The sequence below is a fragment of the Oncorhynchus tshawytscha genome, linkage group LG14 (assembly GCF_018296145.1).
Source record: "Oncorhynchus tshawytscha isolate Ot180627B linkage group LG14, Otsh_v2.0, whole genome shotgun sequence".
Lineage (NCBI taxonomy): Eukaryota > Metazoa > Chordata > Actinopteri > Salmoniformes > Salmonidae > Oncorhynchus > Oncorhynchus tshawytscha.
The window spans coordinates 39,147,028-39,165,842 of record NC_056442.1 but is presented as its reverse complement, the minus strand read 5'-3'; the positions used below and the strand labels follow the sequence as shown (position 1 = coordinate 39,165,842).

Genomic DNA, 18,815 nt, shown 5'->3' with positions numbered 1-18,815 from the left:
CGTCTCTCTTGCAGCAAAGCCCCTCCACAACATGATGCTGCCACCCCCGTCCTTCACGATTGGGATGGTGTTCTTTGGCTTGCAAGCCTCCCTCTTTTTCCTCCGTAACGATGGTCATTATGGCCAAACAGTTTTATTTTTGCATCATCAGACAAGAGGACATTTCTCAAAGTACAATCTTTGTCCCCATGTGCAGTTGCAAACCATAGTTTGGCTTTTTTTATGGCGGATTTGGAGCAGTGGCTTCTTCCTTGCTGAGCGGCCTTTCAGGTTATATCGACATAGGACTCATTTTACTGTGGATATAGATACTTTTGTACCTGTTTCCTCCAGCATCATCACAAGGTCCTTTGCTGATGTTCTGGGATTGATTTGCACTTTTCGAACCAAAGTACGTTCATCTCTAGGAGACAGAATGCGTCTCCTTCCTGAGCGGCATGACGGCTGTGTGGTCCCATGGTTTTATACTTGCGTACTATTGTTTGTACAGATGAACGTGGTACCTTCAGGCATTTGGAAATTGCTAAAAAGGATGAACCAGACTAGTGGAGGTCTACATTTGTTTTTGTGCTTGAGTGATTGTAGCTGCACTGCTCCCATAACATTGTGTGAGAGAGTGTCTCTCTAAGCACATGGTGCGCCATGACTGTGGGAGGAAGAAGGAAGGGGAAAAACGGAAGAAAAGGAGAGAGAGAACATAGGGGTACAGGGCCTTTCTTCCTCACTGCTGGCCCAGCTCCAGCCAGGCAATCTGGCTCCACAGCTGTGCCTCCCCTGTCCCTCGTGTCCCCCTATGGGACACTGGCAGGTCTGGATAGGAACATAGGAACACCCCACTGTCCTGTCTCTCTCAGCTCCTACTCTATCCCCCAGCACACACAGGCCAAGGGTACATTGGCACTCTGTATCCTGATCGTTGGAGACGACGAGCTCAGTTGTTAATTGAAATGTGGTATTGCCGTAGTGGTGTTGCCCCTCCTGTGCCCTCTGAAAATCAGAGTGTAAATACTCAAAATCAGGGTGTTAATCACCTGTGTTCACTGCTCACCCTCTCCTCAGAGTGGCGTGACATCCGAAACTGACACACTACTCTTCTTTTTTTACAACCTGTATTGAGTATTATTCAGCACCAGATCCTGAAATAATGGCCTCCGATTGAAGGAATTCAAATGAAAGACACAACCTTCAAAATACATGTTATAGTCCTGCAAATGATTTAAATAAAGATCTGAATACTGTAGGCAGGTTTCCTTTGACCCAGGTTTATTCGACAAAAGCAATGCTCAAAATAAATCTTTGCAAAGTGTAGTGGAAGCAGAAGATATTGGGGAAATTTTGTTTAAAAAATGATCCATCATTTATCCATTCAACGGGTGGATTTTTCTTTTGTCAAAGATTATTTATCGAGACAAATTATGATGGAAACAGTGTTTTTTAAAATAAATTATGATTGACGAATACACAGGGCACGTGATATCAACACATAACTATGAAGCTCCACTCCACATTTCATTTTAAATGCCTACCTCCTGCTAAATCTTTTTTTCGGCTATAAAAATAATGTCTGTTTGCAGGATCCTTGTCCTGACTTTCAACAATGGCTGATTTGCTTCGACTTGCTTTCTGATTTGCTGGACACAAGTTTCCCCATCCAATTATGTCAGATCTACAGGAGTGTAAGTTTCACCATGGCCTGGACTTTGACAATACATTGACACGAGAATTATTACAATATGGCAAATATTAGTAAATTCCTGGATTCTATCCATGCTGGCTTTTGCGGCCTACCTGAGACATGAAACAGATAGGTGGGAGGGCATACAGCCTGTCACCAATTTAGTCATCCGCAATTTGCCTAAATGGGTAATGTAAACACATCAACCACTTAATTTGTGTTCAACACAGTTGTTTTTTTCTTAGGTGTGATGTCATTTCGGCCAGCTCTTTTTATAAACACAAGATAGCAGGCAATGGTTGAATCTGTTTTCTATGAAAATGTTCTAAATGTCGACCAAAGAAATCACTGGACAAGTTAATGGAAACATAGCTACTGTTTGAAATTCTAGCTAGGGTCTCTTCATTGTAGTTCTATGTACACACACATTAGGAGAGTATTCCATGTATCAGATGTTGCTTTATTTCTGTACATATTGATCTTTCTCTACGGTAATTAGAGGTTTGACAGTGAAGTGAAAGACAACACCCATTGACAATTACAGCAATTAGTCACTCAATGACATTGGGATCTTTGACCTGTGTTTGGGAGAACGCATGGGTCACTTCAACATGTATTTCCTTCGGAGAAGGTAGCTTTTAGACCCCCTCCGACAACAAGATCAGTTTATGGTTCCTCAAGGACTTTAAATGTACAGATGTGGGATCTTAATTTGAAACAGTTTGCTCTAGCAGGAAAATAATCCTGCAGCAACAGGAAATGTGAATTATTGTGTGGATTAGAATGGACATTTTTAAACCTTCAACACACTACAGGTTTTAAATGTCCTGCATTGCAAGTTCTCCTGACAATGGACCTTTTTGTTTCTATTTGAGAGTGTTGAAGAAATGTCTAATTGAGTGACTGATGAAGCCATCACAGACAGTGCTACAGTAGTTCAGCGAGCCCACGTTTGGCCATCCCAGAGTCAATGATGTCCGCAGTGCTGACACTTCATGAACAAATTCATTAGCAATTGCTGTGTGCTGGTATTTTTCCACAGTTGGTTTGCCTCACCACACTCGGTTAGGAAGAATAAATGAAATCGTCTCTGGAATGAAGACAAATAACCTGGACTATTTCACCATCCATTATCAGGACGTGTGAGTCGTTTTCTTACAATCCTCTCCATGGTAGTGGGATGAACCATCCATCCATCCTCTTCTGCAGAGACAGACAGGCACATACACATGATCACCCTTCTTATAGGAAACTCATGATCCACAATGGTTCCCTCTCCTCCCCTTATATTTTTCCCTTACACCAGACACTTCCATCTTTCACCCCCCCCTCTTTCTTTCCCTCTTCCTTGCTCTGCCCCCCCATCTCTCTCTACCTCCCAGCAGTGTTACACAGGACAATTGGGGGAGGGAGAGGGCTGTATGTGCGTGTGGAAAACATGTTCTTACCGCTGTGGGTGTGACTCCTGTCTCCATGTCATGGTCCATGTGGACTTGAGAATCTCCTGCCATCCTCAGGTGGAGCTCACCACCTGTGGGGAGAGAGGGAGGTGGAGGTTCAACAAACTGTGAATCTCCACTACACTATCTCCACTCAGCATTTCACTTTCATTAATGTTCAGAATTATGCATCAATCAACTCTCAACAATGGATGATTTTTCACAAAACATCCCATAAGATCACTTAGGAACAATCCGGGATCAGGAAAATTCTGCGTAGTCAATACTACATTGAGTGATAACCCCGCAATAAATAGGTTTCTACACATATCATGTCAATCACTTTAATGAAATCAATACTACTATGCCAGTCATCTGTTTGAATAGGAGCCACTAATAACAGCGAGCCTGAATCTTAACAATGCTTGCTCAGGTCTCCATTTTCATGTTAAATCTAGGCTAAAACACTATGTTCCAACAACCATACTAGCATGCCAATAAGAATACATAGCCAGTATATTAATGAATTCATTACTCCATGCTACAGTAGGTGATATGTGAGGACAGTGAAGTCAGTAGTGAGGACATTAGAACAGATTCTCAGTTCATCATAATAAGACAGACCTTTCTCACCAACACAGAATGCTAATGTGTGGATTATCTCTAAACTCACATGGGAAATGGGACTCTGTTCAAAATGTGCATCACTCTGTTAGCTAATTTGTAATCTCTGAGTGAAGCAGTCTCAGCTGTCTGTAGCTACCGTGTTCAACCTTTGTTATCCCCCCGAGGAGGAGTGGAGGAGAACACATCAGTGCCAGTACGCTGCCTGGGCTGAACACCAACCCAACTGTTAAAAGCCCTGATGCTGCACGGACACGCTGACCATTACTTGAATCACAACGATCACCAGCCTGGACCTTTCACATTCTGTCCACAGCACATTTTAAAGCCTTCATTTCTTTGTTTAAACTTCCCATGTGACTACAATAATAGCTCTTTGGCTTTTTAAAATAAAGTAACACTATGAAAGGTGATTTGATGTAGTTTCGAAGACTTCTTTCGAACACTAAATGTGGTTTCTTTGTTGCTATTTTAGGTATGTTGGTGTAATACAGTGATCTAGTGACAGACTGCAGTATCTGTGATCTGATTTTAAAGTGCTGGAAATTTTATTTTTAAACATCAATTACAATGACTCAAACTGACAGAGGGAAAAAAAGAAAAAACAATATTTTGGCAATAGGATGAAATAACACATACAGGAAGTCAGAACTACAGATATGAGAGGCGGAGAGGGCACATCGATAGGGACTAATTTTAGCAGCAATTTCATAGCAACACCTTTTCAGTTATATAAAAGCATAATAACTGATAGGGTCACTGGTGTTTGAAAATAAACCAATAGAGTGACAGAGAGTATGAACTGTGTGTTCCATAATCACCAATCAGAAGAGGTGTGGACTCGAGTCGCATGACTTGGACTCAAGTCTGTCTCGAGTCACAAATTCGATGACTTGAGACTCAATTTGATAGAAAGATATAACTTGATATTTCACTTGGACTTGGAGCCTCAAGACTCGGGACCCGACATTGACTTGAGACTGTGGACTTGAAATTATCTGGCCACGTTTTGTCACTCATTTTGTGCCACAGAGTCTCCATGGATTACTCTCCACACAGTCAGAAACCGTAGCCGCAGCATTCAGTTGCAAATCCCAAAAAACTGCAACAGATTGGCTAGTGAAATGCATGCTCGGCCCTCTGATTGGGCCAGAAAACTGTCAATCAACACAGATCGGTGAGATAGCGCAATGGTTCTCAAAGTGGGGAGAAGGTTTTTGGGGGGTTGCGAGTGTGAAACTGAACGGGAAAATACATATTTTTCATACATATTTTAATAGGTTACATGTAGCCTACCATTTGTATTCATATACACTACATGACCAGAAGTATGTGGACACCTGCTCCTTGAACATCTCATTCCAAAATCATGATCATTAATATGTAGTTGGTCCCCCCTTTGCAGCTATAAAAGCCTTCACTCTTCTGGGAAGGCTTTCCACTAGATGTTGGAACATTGCTGCGGTGACTTGCTTTCATTCAACCACAAGAGCATTACTGAGGTCGGGCACTGATGTTGGACGATTAGGCCTGGCTCGCAGTCGGCGTTCCAATTCATCCCGAAGGTGTTCGATGGAGTTTTGGTCAGGGGTCTGTGCAGGACAGTCAAGTTCTTCCACACCGATCTCGACAAACCATTTCTGTATGGACCTTGTTTTGTGCACGGGGGCATTGTCATGCTGAAACAGGAAAGGGCCTTCCCCAAACTATTGGCAAAATTTGGAAGCACAGAATCGTTGAGAATGTCATTGTATGCTGTAGAATTAAGATTTCCCTTCGCTGGAACTAAGGGGCCTATTCCAAACCATGAAAAACAGCCCCAGACCATTATTCCTCCTCCACCAAACTTTACAGTTGGCACTATCCATTGGGGCAGGTAGTGTTCTCCTGGCATCGTCCGTCAGACTGCCAGATGGTGAAGCGGGATGCATCACTCCAGAGAACGTGTTTCCACTGCTCTAAAGTCCAATGGCAGAGAGCATTACACCACTCCAGCTGACGCTTGGCATTGTGCATGGTGATCTTGAGCTTGTGTGCGGCTACTCGACCATGAAACCCATTTGATATATATATACAAAGGTATGTGGACAATTTTTTGCCATTTTAGCATTGACATGAAATCAGTCAAAACACCCCAAAAACAAGAGATGGCATCAATAACAAGCTGAAACTAGCTGAAACGGGTCACTTACAATTCCCCACATGGCAGTTTCTTGTCATTGTTGGTAGTTATCTGGCCATCCAGAATCACAACTCACGGACTTCTGCCCCATTGAAGTGTGCACATTGTTTTTGTGACATTGTCAGCTAATCCATCAATAAAATACAATTTAGAAATGTACTACTGAATCATCTATGCCGGAACAATAGGCTACCTGGCGATTTGATTGATAATTTTCATATTTCAGATAGCTTTAAGGATAGCTGTAATATCTCACTGCCTTCAATATTATGGGATGAATATTGAACATATTCTGGTGAATTAAATACAGTATTTGTGAGGAAGAAAAGGGTTACCCAATTGGCAAGGAGTATTCTGGAGAAGGGCAGACCTTGAAAGGGATAGTGTTTGGTGTAGACAGACCATGCTTTCCATTCGATCCTGCAACCTCCACTGCATACAGGTAGGTTGGTCGTATGATTCTGCTTGCTCTGGCCTCCAGAGAAGTGACATGATATGCCATCTTGATATTGGCTGCTAAGATGAATGACTTTCAGCTCAAAATGCAGGTGTAAAACATGCACGTGCGTGCACGGGGGGTCACAAGCTTCTAACCACTGGTTTTTGGGGGTCAAGGGTCAAACATTTTGAGAGCCATTGAGCTAGCGAACAGATTGCTGATTTGCTATACAGCTATAGGATCGGGGTGCAGCGCAAACATCACATTTTATGGAGAGGATTTCCATAAATAAATATCCAGCTCCAAAAATTGTTTGGTGATATTCACTGTTTACTTTGCAAGCTCACCAGCAATGGGGCATCAAGCAACAATTACTAGCGTACGCCTACTGGTCTTTTGGTGTGTCAAACATTTCGTGAAATTGATCATTTACTTATGAAGCTTGCATTTGGAATTTGTACATAATCAAAATATGTTTTAGACAAAATAATGAAAAAAGCTATCTGGTAGTCTCAATAAATAGACAAAGACGTGTGGTTGAACAACTCATTGCATGTACAGCTTTTTCTTTACTTGACTAAACGATTTGCTCCAATGTATGATTGGGCTTGACTCGAGACTCCACCCATTATTCTTTTATTTTACCAGGCAAGTCAGTTAAGAACAAATTCTTATTTTCAATGACAGCCGAGGAACAGTGGGTTAACTGCCTTGTTCAGCGGCAGAACGATAGATTTTTACCAGCTCGGGGATCTTGCAACCTTTTTTGACATTGCAACCTTTCGGTTACAGCGCTCTAACCACTAGGCTACCTGCAGCCCCATTCTACTTGGGACTCAACTTGAGACTCGGACCTTGTGACTTGAGACTTGCTTGTGACCAAAATAATAGTGACTTGATCCCACCTCTGCCAATCAGAGAACAATCACCAGATTGCTTCTACAACACCATCTGATTAGTCTCTGTCATCCTGCTCTGACATTGATCTGTTTTGATCAGTGAGATGGAAGGCAAGGCATCGTGGAGAGAAATTGCAAAGCAGGGTGGAGGAATGAGGGCTCACGTCACACAGGAGATCCACGCAGGAATACAGTGTTGACATTGACGGGTTTAAAGCAAAGGGCAGAGTGACGTGACAGGCATCTGAGATGTAGAAAGACAGACAGACAGAGGAATACAAGACACACAAAGCCCCAGAAGAACCCTGGGTGAATGCATTATAGTGTCACCAGGTCCTGCTTTCCAAGTCAGTTTAGGCTTTCATGCATTAAACATCTCCCCAGTGACTGGTGAACCCAGGACCTGTGTGCATACTCTGCCTGCGTTTGATTGCCGCTTTGCTCTCGCTGCAGACTCACCAGCGGTTGTGCGAACACAGATTCCAGCTCAGTGTTTTATCTTTAAGAGGGTAACAAGCGTTTATCTTGTTACTTGAAGAGCGACAGGATGCTTTGGGTAAATTGTGTTTAGGCTCTGATAGTGTGAGCGCTCATCTGTCGTGTTTAGAGGCAGGGTGACAGTGGCAGAGAAGTAAACCTGCCTCCCCCCCTCTCTCTATCTTTCTCTGTCTCTCACTACAGCAGCTGTGTCAGGCTTCTGTAGTGTTTCCACCTGTATACTTTCACATTATGTTTTTTGAGGACAGTCCAAGTCTTTGTTTGAGTTACACAAACAGCTATTGTAAGGTTTAATTATCTTAATTAAAGGCACTTCTAAAATGTATTCGATATCAGCCCTCAGTGCAGTTTGGAAAGGTGAGGGCTAGCCGTGAGGAGCCAGGTGGCGAGGCCAGGATGGGGCTTGTATCAATACTAATTACTGCTCCAATAACACGGCCGTCGCCCAGCAGAGTTAAACCGGCCTCTGGAGGACCGTAGTACAGAGGCCTTAGATTACCCCCTAATCATTACTCTGCCTGAGAAGACAAAGAACTTCATCAACAAGATAACTGAGTTTGGATCACTTTATTTTCTCGATTAGCTTACATTTTCTCATAATTTGAAGGTAATCAAAGCTCTTTAAAAGTGCAAGTTTAGGGAGTCTGGGAAACAAACACATTTTCTGCCTAAAAATATCCATTGAAAATTGTTTCAAGATAGATCTGTGAACAAGCTACAGTATACCACGGTACTGTCCATTCCTCAGAGAATGATGAGTGCAGTGAGAAACTGCTAATTCCACAGTAAACCTTCAGTTTACAATACAAATTCTGCTATGAGAGGGCAATCATCCATATATTCCGAGGTCATACAGAATCTTCACGTTTTCCACTGAAAGGCACTTCTGAGGAGACATCAAAACAGAGCACAGATCTGGCAGAGGAGAGGAGAGAGAGAGCTGAGTCTTAAACAGTATCTGCACTGGGAGGATCTGCACAATCAGTGCAGAAGATAGATATCTCCTCTGGTGGAATAATTTGCTCCAATGTCTCTTTCATCTCTGTAGCCCAGCGTATTGGGAGCGTACCGGAACGTTCTCTCAGCAGCGTCATGGTTACCAGGTTCTCATGCGTGCGTTCGTCTCAGGCTAAGACAAGTGGCCCACAGTGCAGCGCTTCGTCCCTATCTCTATGACACTTTGAGGTCGGTCAGGGCAAATGACTAAAAACGTCTCCAAAGCCTGCGGATGCCAGCCAGCTTGGCTCCAGGCCCAGACTGCCTTTTCCCCTCCCCATGGCTGATAGCCGGCCTTGAGAATATACAGTACATCTCTCACGGATCACCTTCTCCAGAGCAATAGACACTGCCTCAGCTAGATGTCCTGCCCACACTGGAGACTATTAGTCTAATGAATTGACAAAAGACAAATAAAACACCACACAGCCTCAGCCAGGAATAGCTGTTGCAAGTTGAGTCTCTGCTGCTTGCTCCAATCTCGTCCTCTCGCGCCCCTGCGCCAAGGGTACGTGTATTTATAAAAGCGATGCCCCAGACTCCCCAACACTGTTGAGTGATGCTGGACGGACTGAGCACCGGGCCAAGCCAAAAACACCCACTCTACTGGACCAGAGCAGTCCTACAGGAATGAATGTGGCGGGGGATGGGGGTTAAAGAGAGGAAAGGAGCACCAACACCCTGCAACACCCTGTCCCGCTTTTATCAGGTGGCTCGTCAGCCTCTTGTCATGATTTACAGCCCAGACCCCACATTTCCTCTCTCACAGCTCCATCGCTGTAGGAGTGAGAGAGTGAGGGATGGATGGACGAGAGGATGTAGAGAGCAGGAGATGAAGAGAGGAGTGGGTGCGAAGTGCATGCAGGAAGAGCCAAAGGTCACACACCTCATTAGAATTCCTGCGGCACCTCGCTCTGTCCTTGCTCCAGTCCTATCAGGAGGCCGTTCCACTCGCCACCACCATACCACATCAGAACATCCATGGCCTTGAGCCTGTTATATTAAACATATGTCTCTTTTCTCTGTGTTAATGGGCTGTGACTGAGGGCAACTTGGGTGATGAATAATCAAGCTTGCCTCCATAGATAGATGTGTATGCAAAGAAAAGCTCCTCTGGAGATGGTTAAGTCAACAGCATATTCAGTTATTTCACCTTAATGATATCTTTGGTAGTAATTATGATTCTCCAGCATAGACACGACTACTGCTTTATACCACCGTCCTATTATAGAACAAATAATACATTATTATTGTCATATGAGAGGAAAGGGAAGAGTCTTGTCATTATCCTCTAAAAGTCAAATTATGTCAGCTAGATTGTTAAATACGTGTGTCAATCGACTCTTAAGGATTTGAATGTCATCAAAGCTGTTCTGAAGTAGATACAAATAAAATGGTTTTATCCAAACGGACTTACGGAGAACACATACTGAGAAACGATTAATGCACCAGTCTCACCCTGAAAGATAAGGTTCAATTGACTTGATTACAAAGTGTAAATAGGATAATTTTGGTCATACAGTCAGTCGGATACAAAACAGACTTTTGAACGTAAAACAGGTTGGGTTTGTTTCCATCCTGCACACATGCCCACAGCTGGCAGCACACAAGTAATCCTCAATTCGGAGCGCAGCTGCACGCAACCCAATCGTAATGCCCGTGGATATTCCAATGGGGCTAGTTAGGGATAAAGGACATCACTGCTTTAACAAGGAGATCTGTCTCTAAAACCTCAATGTCATCCCAGATTGTTCTCTAGTCAATGACACTGGACAGATTAGAGCATGGCCAATGATTACTCTCCTCCCACCTCCACCTCGGTAACGGCCAATTAACCTGGACAAGGAATGCTCTTCCCATTCTCTGTAGGTGAGTGGCTTTACAGGGAAGGAGAAAATTATTGTACTGCACTGCCAGACACGATAGTAGAGACTGAAGGTGATCTGCTAGCTCTGTCTCTGCTGTACGAGGAGGTCTGGCTGTGGGCAGAGAGCTGAGGGGCATAGAGGACAAAAAGGTGATCCCTGCAGCTGCCCGACCTGCATCTGTTTACAGGCTGCTGGAAGTGCGTTTGATCTGCTTACAAGCAGTGTGGACTTCCAACTTTATGTTATGACAGAACCAGGCAATAGCAATAGACAGAGCATATATACTTTTACAAGGAAAACTCAAGGAAAACTCACCTACATTAAACATGTACGATGTCACGTTTAAATACAGTATAAACACAGAGCTCTTTCCATTACCAATGGCCAAAGATTGCTGGAAGAATACCTTTAACATTCGAGTCATTTAGGAGACAGAGCAATTTACCCAGAGCAACTTACAGTACTGAGCATGTACATTCTTGTACTGGCACCCCGTGGGAATCAAACCCACAACCCTGGCATTGGGAGATATCTAGTCAGTTGTACAACTGAATGCATACAACTGAAATGTGTCTTCAGCATTGAACCCAACCCCCTTGTATCAGAGAGATGCAGATGACTGCCTTAATCGACATCCACAGTGCCCGGGGAACTGCCTTGGTCAGGGACAGAACAACAGATTTTTACCTTGTCAGCTTGGCGAATCAATCCAGCAACCTTTCGGTTACTGGCCCAACGCACCTACCCACCAGGCTACCTACCGCCCCATGCTCTACCAAGCATCATGCTCATCATACCAACTGAACCACACATTACCCTCAATCATTTTCTTCTGATTTGGAATTGTATTTTAACAGAACAGAGCTCAGTGTCGACTATATATTTCAATGATAGAACATGCTATAGGCTAGAGAAATTCTACAGTAGATTACTTTTTAATTCCGCTAACTAATTCAACAACACAACAGGTATCAGAGGAGAGCACTCCTTTCATCCACAGTTGACCATTACACAATATATAATATAGAGTATAGCTTTCTATTTTAATCATAAAGAATACAAGTTTAATACAACAAATTGTTCACGCCTGGCTAAGCTCCTGACACAGATGCATTGCTACAGTGCAACCGGAAAGTATTCAGACCCCTTAACTTTTTCCACATTTTGTTACATTGCAGCCTTATTCCAAAATAGATTAAAAATAAATAAATCCTTATCAATCTACACACAATACCCCATTTTGACAAAACGAAAACAGGTTTAAAAAAATCTTTGCTAATTTATAAAAAATGTGAAACAGAAATTCCTTATTTACATAAGTATTCAAACCCTTTGCTATGAGACTCGAAATTGAGCTCAGGTGCATCCTGTTTCCATTGTTCATCCTTGAGATGTTTCGACAACTTGATTGGAGTCCACCTGTGATAAACTCAATTGATTGGACATGATTTGGAAAGGCACACACCTGTCTATATGCATGTCAGAGCAAAAACCAAGCCATGAGGTCAAAGGAATTGTCTGTAGAGCTCCGAGACAGGATTGTGTCAAGGCCCAGATCTGGGGAAGGGTACCAAAAACTGTCTGCAGCATTGAAGGTCCCCAAGACCACAGTGGCCTCCATCATTCTTAAATGGAAGATGTCTGGAATCAACAAGACGCTTCCTAGAGCTGGCCGGCTGGCCAAACTGAGCAATATGGGGTGAAAAGCCTCGGTCAAGGAGGTGACCAAGAACCTGATGGTCACTCTGACAGAGCTCCAGAGTTCCTCTGTTGAGATGGGAGAACCTTCCAGATGGACAACCATCTCTGCAGAACTCCACCAATCAGGCCTTCATGGTAGAGTGGCCAGACAAAAGCCACTCCTCAGTAAAAGGCACATAACGACCCGCTTGGAGTTTGCCAAATTGCACATCAAGACTCTCAGACCATGAGAAACAAGATTCTCTGGTCTGATGAAATCAAGATTGAATTATTTGGCCTGAATGCCAAGTGTCATGTCTGAAGGAAACCTGGCACCATCCCTACGGTGGAGTATTGTGGTGAAAGCATCATGCTGTGGGGATGTTTTTCAGTGGCAGGGACTCGGAGACTAATCAGGATCGAGGGGTAGATGAACAGAGCAAAGTACAGAGAGATCCTTGATGATAAGTGTGCTCAGGACCTCAGACTGGGGTGAAGGTTCACCTTCCAACAGAACAACGACCCTAAGCACACAGGTAAGACAACACATGAGTGGCTTCGGGACAAGTCTCTGAATGTTCTTGAGTGGCCCAGCCAGAGCCCGGACTTAAACCCGATTAAACATCTCTGGAGAGACATGAAAATAACTGTGCAGCAATGCTCCCCATCCAACCTGACAGAGCTTGAGAGGATCTGCAGAGAAGAATAGGATAAACACCCTAAAAACAGGTGTGACAAGCTTGTAGCATCATACCCAAGAAGACTCAAGGCTGTAATTGCTGCCAAAGGTGCTTCAACAAAGTACTGAGTAAAGTGTCTGAATACTTATGTAAATGTGATATTTCCATAGTTTAAAAAAAAAAAGTTTTTGCTTTGTCATTATGGGGCATTGTGTGTAGATTTATTTTTTATCCATTTTAGAATAAGGCAAGGGGTCTGAATACTTTCCAAATGCACTGTATAATATAAGCTGGGATGGGCTGCTTTTTAACTTATGTCTACCACCTGTACAGATGGATAGACTGTTCAGAATGAAGTGATGCCTATATGGATGGACTGGGAGAAAAAAAACTGCACATTGTATCAAAAGGTCAAAAGGTGAGCATAGAATAAAATATGTGCTATGTGCTACTGGTCTGCACCATCCTTATCCTATAGCATTTCCCTGTTAGCCCTGCTTTTACACTGCTCAAGGGGAAATGTATGATCACGTACACATTCTGCATGAATACTGAACGCTACTACACCACCTCTGCATTCCCTGCTGAGGACATGCCCGGGAACACTGCGTAGGGAAAAAAAATCTTGTTGTCCATGGCCACAGACCTGATTGTCATGAAAGTTTCACAGTGACAACTCTCAAGATGTTTTGTGCAGGGTACACTCTTCCAGGACAGCCGGTAACAGGAGAGCTTACGGAATCAGCAGACAATAGTACATCACAATGGCACTGAAATCAGACTCTCTAATGCCCGGCTCAGAGACACATCAATGGAATCAATACAAATGATTTGGTCTACATTTTTTGATAGTCTGTAATATTCCAGCGGAAAACTACAGCAAACAGATAATGGCCTCTCTCTCTATCCCTCTTTCTCTATCCCTCTCTCTCCACCATTCCTTCTTTCATTGAATGTGTGGACTATGTTGTGCTGCCACCCTCTGTAGCAAACCCCCACACTGTTGGCTGCTGCACTCGTAAAACTCCTGCATTGTACTATAGGACAATTACAGAGTCCTCTCACACCAGACAACTAGGCAGGCACACAAAGGCAGTAGCATCAGCAGCCTCTCATGGTGGTCTGACAGGGCTGAAAACCCATTGCTTTTTGATTACCTAGCCCTCGCATTGAGGGCAAACAAATGCATGGGTGATCTATCACTGCAGTGACATTAGTGATATAGAACCTAGGCAGGCTGTGATGGGACAGAGGTCGCAGGCAGGCAGGCAGGCATGCATGCAGGCAGGCAGACAGGCTAGCAGGCTGGAGGAAGGCTGGAGGAATCTGAGGCAGCTGAGCTCCATCACAACACACCGTATCAGTCTCTCTCTTGGGGAGCATAAGAGCCATACTATATGATTTTAATTAACATACACTCTTTGATCTGACACGCGGCTAAATGGACGATGTCAAGGTGAAGAATTACGGAAGGTAATGACAGCACAGCACAGCACTGCATTCATCGAACAACTCAGCTGCAGCCTGAGGGTACCCTATAACCACAGCGTTAGGCTTGCATCAGCGCTATACTTTCTCCACCCCTCTCTCTCGCTCTGCTCCGTCCGTGTCTTCCCACTTTTCTCAGTGTAGCATGAGTCTTACCTTTAGGTGGCCACAAGAGTAGCTGGCAGGCTCCCGTTGAGGCATTTCACGGCTGCTGCTCTCCCCTGGACTCCACTCTCCTTCCCTTGCTTTGTTCAGCAGCCCTCCTGCCTCCCAGCTCTTCTCTTCTCCTCTTCACCGCTCTAGTCCTGTGTGTGTGTGTGTGTATGTTTGAGTGTGTGTTTGAGTGTGTGTGAGGTAGAGAGGGAGAGCATGTGAATATGTGTGTGAGTGTTTCCTCCCCCAACCACCCCCCTCCCCCTCTTGCTCTTTTCTCACTTCCACACAGAGCTCTTGTCTCTCAGGATTTGTCCTTTACGTGTGTGTGTTTGTGCGTGTGTGTGTGTGTGTGTGTGTGTGTGTGTGTGTGCAGAGAGCGTCTATGTGTGTGTGCCTGCCTGCCACATGGCTCGTTTCACTCTGCAGGCAAAGGCATAGAGGAATGAGCTTGGAAGAGAAAATACTGCGAGAGAGAGAGAGGATAGGGAGAGAGTGAGGGAGAGAGAGAGGATAGGGAGATAGAGGATAGAGAGATTGAAGGAGACAGTGAGGGAGAGAGAGGATAGGGAGAAAAAGGAGAGGGAGACAGATTAGGGAGATAGTGAGGGAGAGAGAGAGAGGATAGGAAGAGAATGAGGGAGAGACAGAGAGATACGCCAAAGGGAAGTGCTGTATAATCAATTCCTCTAAAATTGCAGTTGAGGAAAAGGCCCTAAGGGCTTGAGAGAGGGAAGGAGACACAAAGAGAGAGAGCGAGAGAGAGAGGGAGAGAGAAAGAGAGAGAGTATTAACAGGAAGAGGTATAGGTACAGTGAGAGGAGAGGAAAGGGAAGGGAGGATCAGGGGAGCGAAGTTTGGACCTGGTGTTTCCCCAACTCCAGAACCGTGGTATTATGTAAATGTATTCTGGGTGACAATTGAGTTGCACTATTTTTGTTAGCTACATTGGATCCCAATAATAAATAGGAAAATACAGTACAAACATCTCCTTTCACACATCTCCTTCACAACCTGCTACCATCTGTCTGACCCTTTACACAAGCCTTGTCCTCATTTACCTTGGACTGATGGGAGGTTGGGCCACAGGGTTGACGGATGTGTCCCTGGAAAATGTTAATTACCCAGACTTAGGAGGCACAAAATTATGAATGAGTGAGTAATTTATCTCCATTCTCCCCTTCCTTCCTTCCTTCCTTCCTTCCTTCCTTCCTTCCTTCCTTCCTTCCTTCCTTCCTTCCTTCCTTCCTTCCTTCCTTCCTTCCTTCCTTCCTTCCTTCCTTCCTTCCTTCCTTCCTTCCTTCCTCATTTACATTCCCCTGCCTTGTCCCAGAGTTCATTAGTTGTGAACTAAGCACCTCAATGAACTGAAGTGTTACCAGCTCCCAAGAACAAGAAGGACCAGGTGGGAGGACCAGGCAGAAGGACCAGGCAGGAGGATCAGGCAGGAGGACCAGGCAGTAGCAGAGCAGGGAAATCAGAGCGAGCCAAGGACTTACACAAATAATAAACTCCTCATCATGGAAGAAACAGGACTATGGAGTAAGGGAGGGAGGGACTGTAAGGGAGGGAGGGATTGCTTAAAAAAATCGAAATAGTATTCCATAATCACTCTGCCTTGTTGGCTAACTAAATAGTGCAGTAGGTTTTAACTGGTTTTAAGGTACAGTCCCTGTATTAATGTCTACAATATTTATCATTTTCACTAAATTATCATTTTCATATTAAGCAGAGAGGGCCAACATGAATAGCATGGTAATGATATATTCATAATGAAGCATATCAATTGGCGCCAGAAAATGATTAAATGATTAATTTATCGTCTGTGCTGGGACCGATTTGTTTAACTTCAATAAATCACCTTGTCAGCAAAGCAAACATTTTGGCATTCAGATCGTGTAGATCATTAGACCATCCATTTACCAGCCAACCATCAATAAACACTGAGCAAAAATATCAATGCAATGTTGTGTTGGTCCTGTGTTTCAGTTGGTCCTATGTTTCAGCTGAAATAAAATATCCCAGAAATGTTCCATATTGCACAAAAAGCTTGTTTTTCTCAAATAATGTGCACAAATTTGGTTACATCCCTGTTAGTGAGCATTTCTCCTTTACCAAGATAATCCATTCACCTGACAGGTTTGGTATATTAAGAAGCTAATTAAACAGCATGATCATTATACAGATGCACCTTGTGTTGGGGACAAAAAAATGGCAGTTTTGTCAGCATGTGTATGGGATCGTGTAGGAGAGCGGTTTGCAATTTAAATGCACATAGATACAGTGACGAGATCCCGAGGTTCATTTTCATGCCATTCATCTGCCGCCATCACCTCATATTTCAGCATGGTAATGCACGTCCCCATGTCGCAAGGATCTGTACACAATTCCTGGAAGCTGAAAATGTCCCAGTTCTTCCATGGCCTGTACACTCACCAGACATCTCACTCACTGAGTATGTTTGGAATACTCTGGATCGACGTGTACGACAGCATGTTCCATTTCCCGTAAATATCCAGCAACTTCGCACAGCCATTAAAGAGGAGTGGTATAACATTCCACAGGCCACAATCAACAGCCTGATCAACTCTATGTGAAGGAGATGTGTCGCGCTGCATGAGGCACATGGTGGTCACACCAGATACTGACTGGTTGTCTGATCCACGCCCCTACCTTTTAAAAAAAATGTTTCTGTTACCAAATCAAATCAAATCAAATTTTATTTGTCACATACACATGGTTAGCAGATGTTAATGCGAGTGTAGCGAAATGCTTGTGCTTCTAGTTCCGACAATGCAGTAATAACGAGCAAGTAATCTAACTAACAATTCCAAAAAAAAAACTACTGTCATACACAGTGTAAGGGGATAAAGAATATGTACATAAGGATATATGAATGAGTGATGGTACAGAGCAGCATAGGCAAGATACAGTAGATGATATCGAGTACAGTATATACATATGAGATAAGTATGTAAACCAAGTGGCATAGTTAAAGTGGCTAGTGATACATGTATTACATAAGGATGCAGTCGATGATATAGAGTACAGTATCAACGTATGCATATGAGATGAACAATGTAGGGTAAGTAACATTATATAAGGTAGCATTGTTTAAAGTGGCTAGTGATATATTTACATCATTTCCCATCGATTCCCATGATTAAAGTGGCTGGAGTAGAGTCAGTGTCATTGACAGTGTGTTGGCAGTAGCCACTCAATGTTAGTGGTGGCTGTTTAACAGTCTGATGGCCTTGAGATAGAAGCTGTTTTTCAGTCTCTCGGTCCCAGCTTTGATGCACCTGTACTGACCTCGCCTTCTGGATGGCAGCGGGGTGAACAGGCAGTGGCTCGGGTGGTTGATGTCCTTGATGATCTTTATGGCCTTCCTGTAGCATCGGGTGGTGTAGGTGTCCTGGAGGGCAGGTAGTTTGCCCCCGGTGATGCGTTGTGCAGACCTCACTACCCTCTGGAGAGCCTTACGGTTGAGGGCGGTGCAGTTGCCATACCAGGCGGTGATACAGCCCGCCAGGATGCTCTCGATTGTGCATCTGTAGAAGTTTGTGAGTGCTTTTGGTGACAAGCCGAATTTCTTCAGCCTCCTGAGGTTGAAGAGGCGCTGCTGCGCCTTCCTCACGATGCTGTCTGTGTGAGTGGACCAATTCAGTTTGTCTGTGATGTGTATGCCGAGGAACTTAAAACTTGCTACCCTCTCCACTACTGTTCCATCGATGTGGATGGGGGGGTGTTCCCTCTGCTGTTTCCTGAAGTCCACAATCATCTCCTTAGTTTTGTTGACGTTGAGTGTGAGGTTATTTTCCTGACACCACACTCCGAGGGCCCTCACCTCCTCCCTGTAGGCCGTCTCGTCGTTGTTGGTAATCAAGCCTACCACTGTTGTGTCGTCCGCAAACTTGATGATTGAGTTGGAGGCGTGCATGGCCACGCAGTCGTGGGTGAACAGGGAGTACAGGAGAGGGCTCAGAACGCACCCTTGTGGGGCCCCAGTGTTGAGGATCAGCGGGGAGGAGATGTTGTTGCCTACCCTCACCACCTGGGGCGGCCCGTCAGGAAGTCCAGTTCCCAGTTGCACAGGGCGGGGTCGAGACCCAGGGTCTCGAGCTTGATGACGAGCTTGGAGGGTACTATGGTGTTGAATGCCGAGCTGTAGTCGATGAACAGCATTCTCACATA

General features: G+C 44.2%; 1 protein-coding gene across 1 annotated transcript in view; it reads right to left on the bottom strand.

Annotated features, from left to right (window-relative positions):
- The window catches only part of LOC112267188 (G protein-activated inward rectifier potassium channel 4-like), a 32,525-nt gene extending 17,685 nt beyond the window's left edge, over positions 1 to 14,840 (bottom strand). Inside the window, exons 1-2 of the mRNA XM_024445389.2 lie at positions 14,625 to 14,840; positions 3,124 to 3,206 (exon numbers count right to left, since the gene is read on the bottom strand). Coding sequence (XP_024301157.1) covers positions 3,124 to 3,186 — 63 coding nt within the window. The 5' untranslated portion in view covers positions 3,187 to 3,206; positions 14,625 to 14,840. The remainder of the gene's footprint in view (positions 1 to 3,123; positions 3,207 to 14,624) is intronic.
- Between the last annotated feature and the right edge of the window lie 3,975 nt (positions 14,841 to 18,815).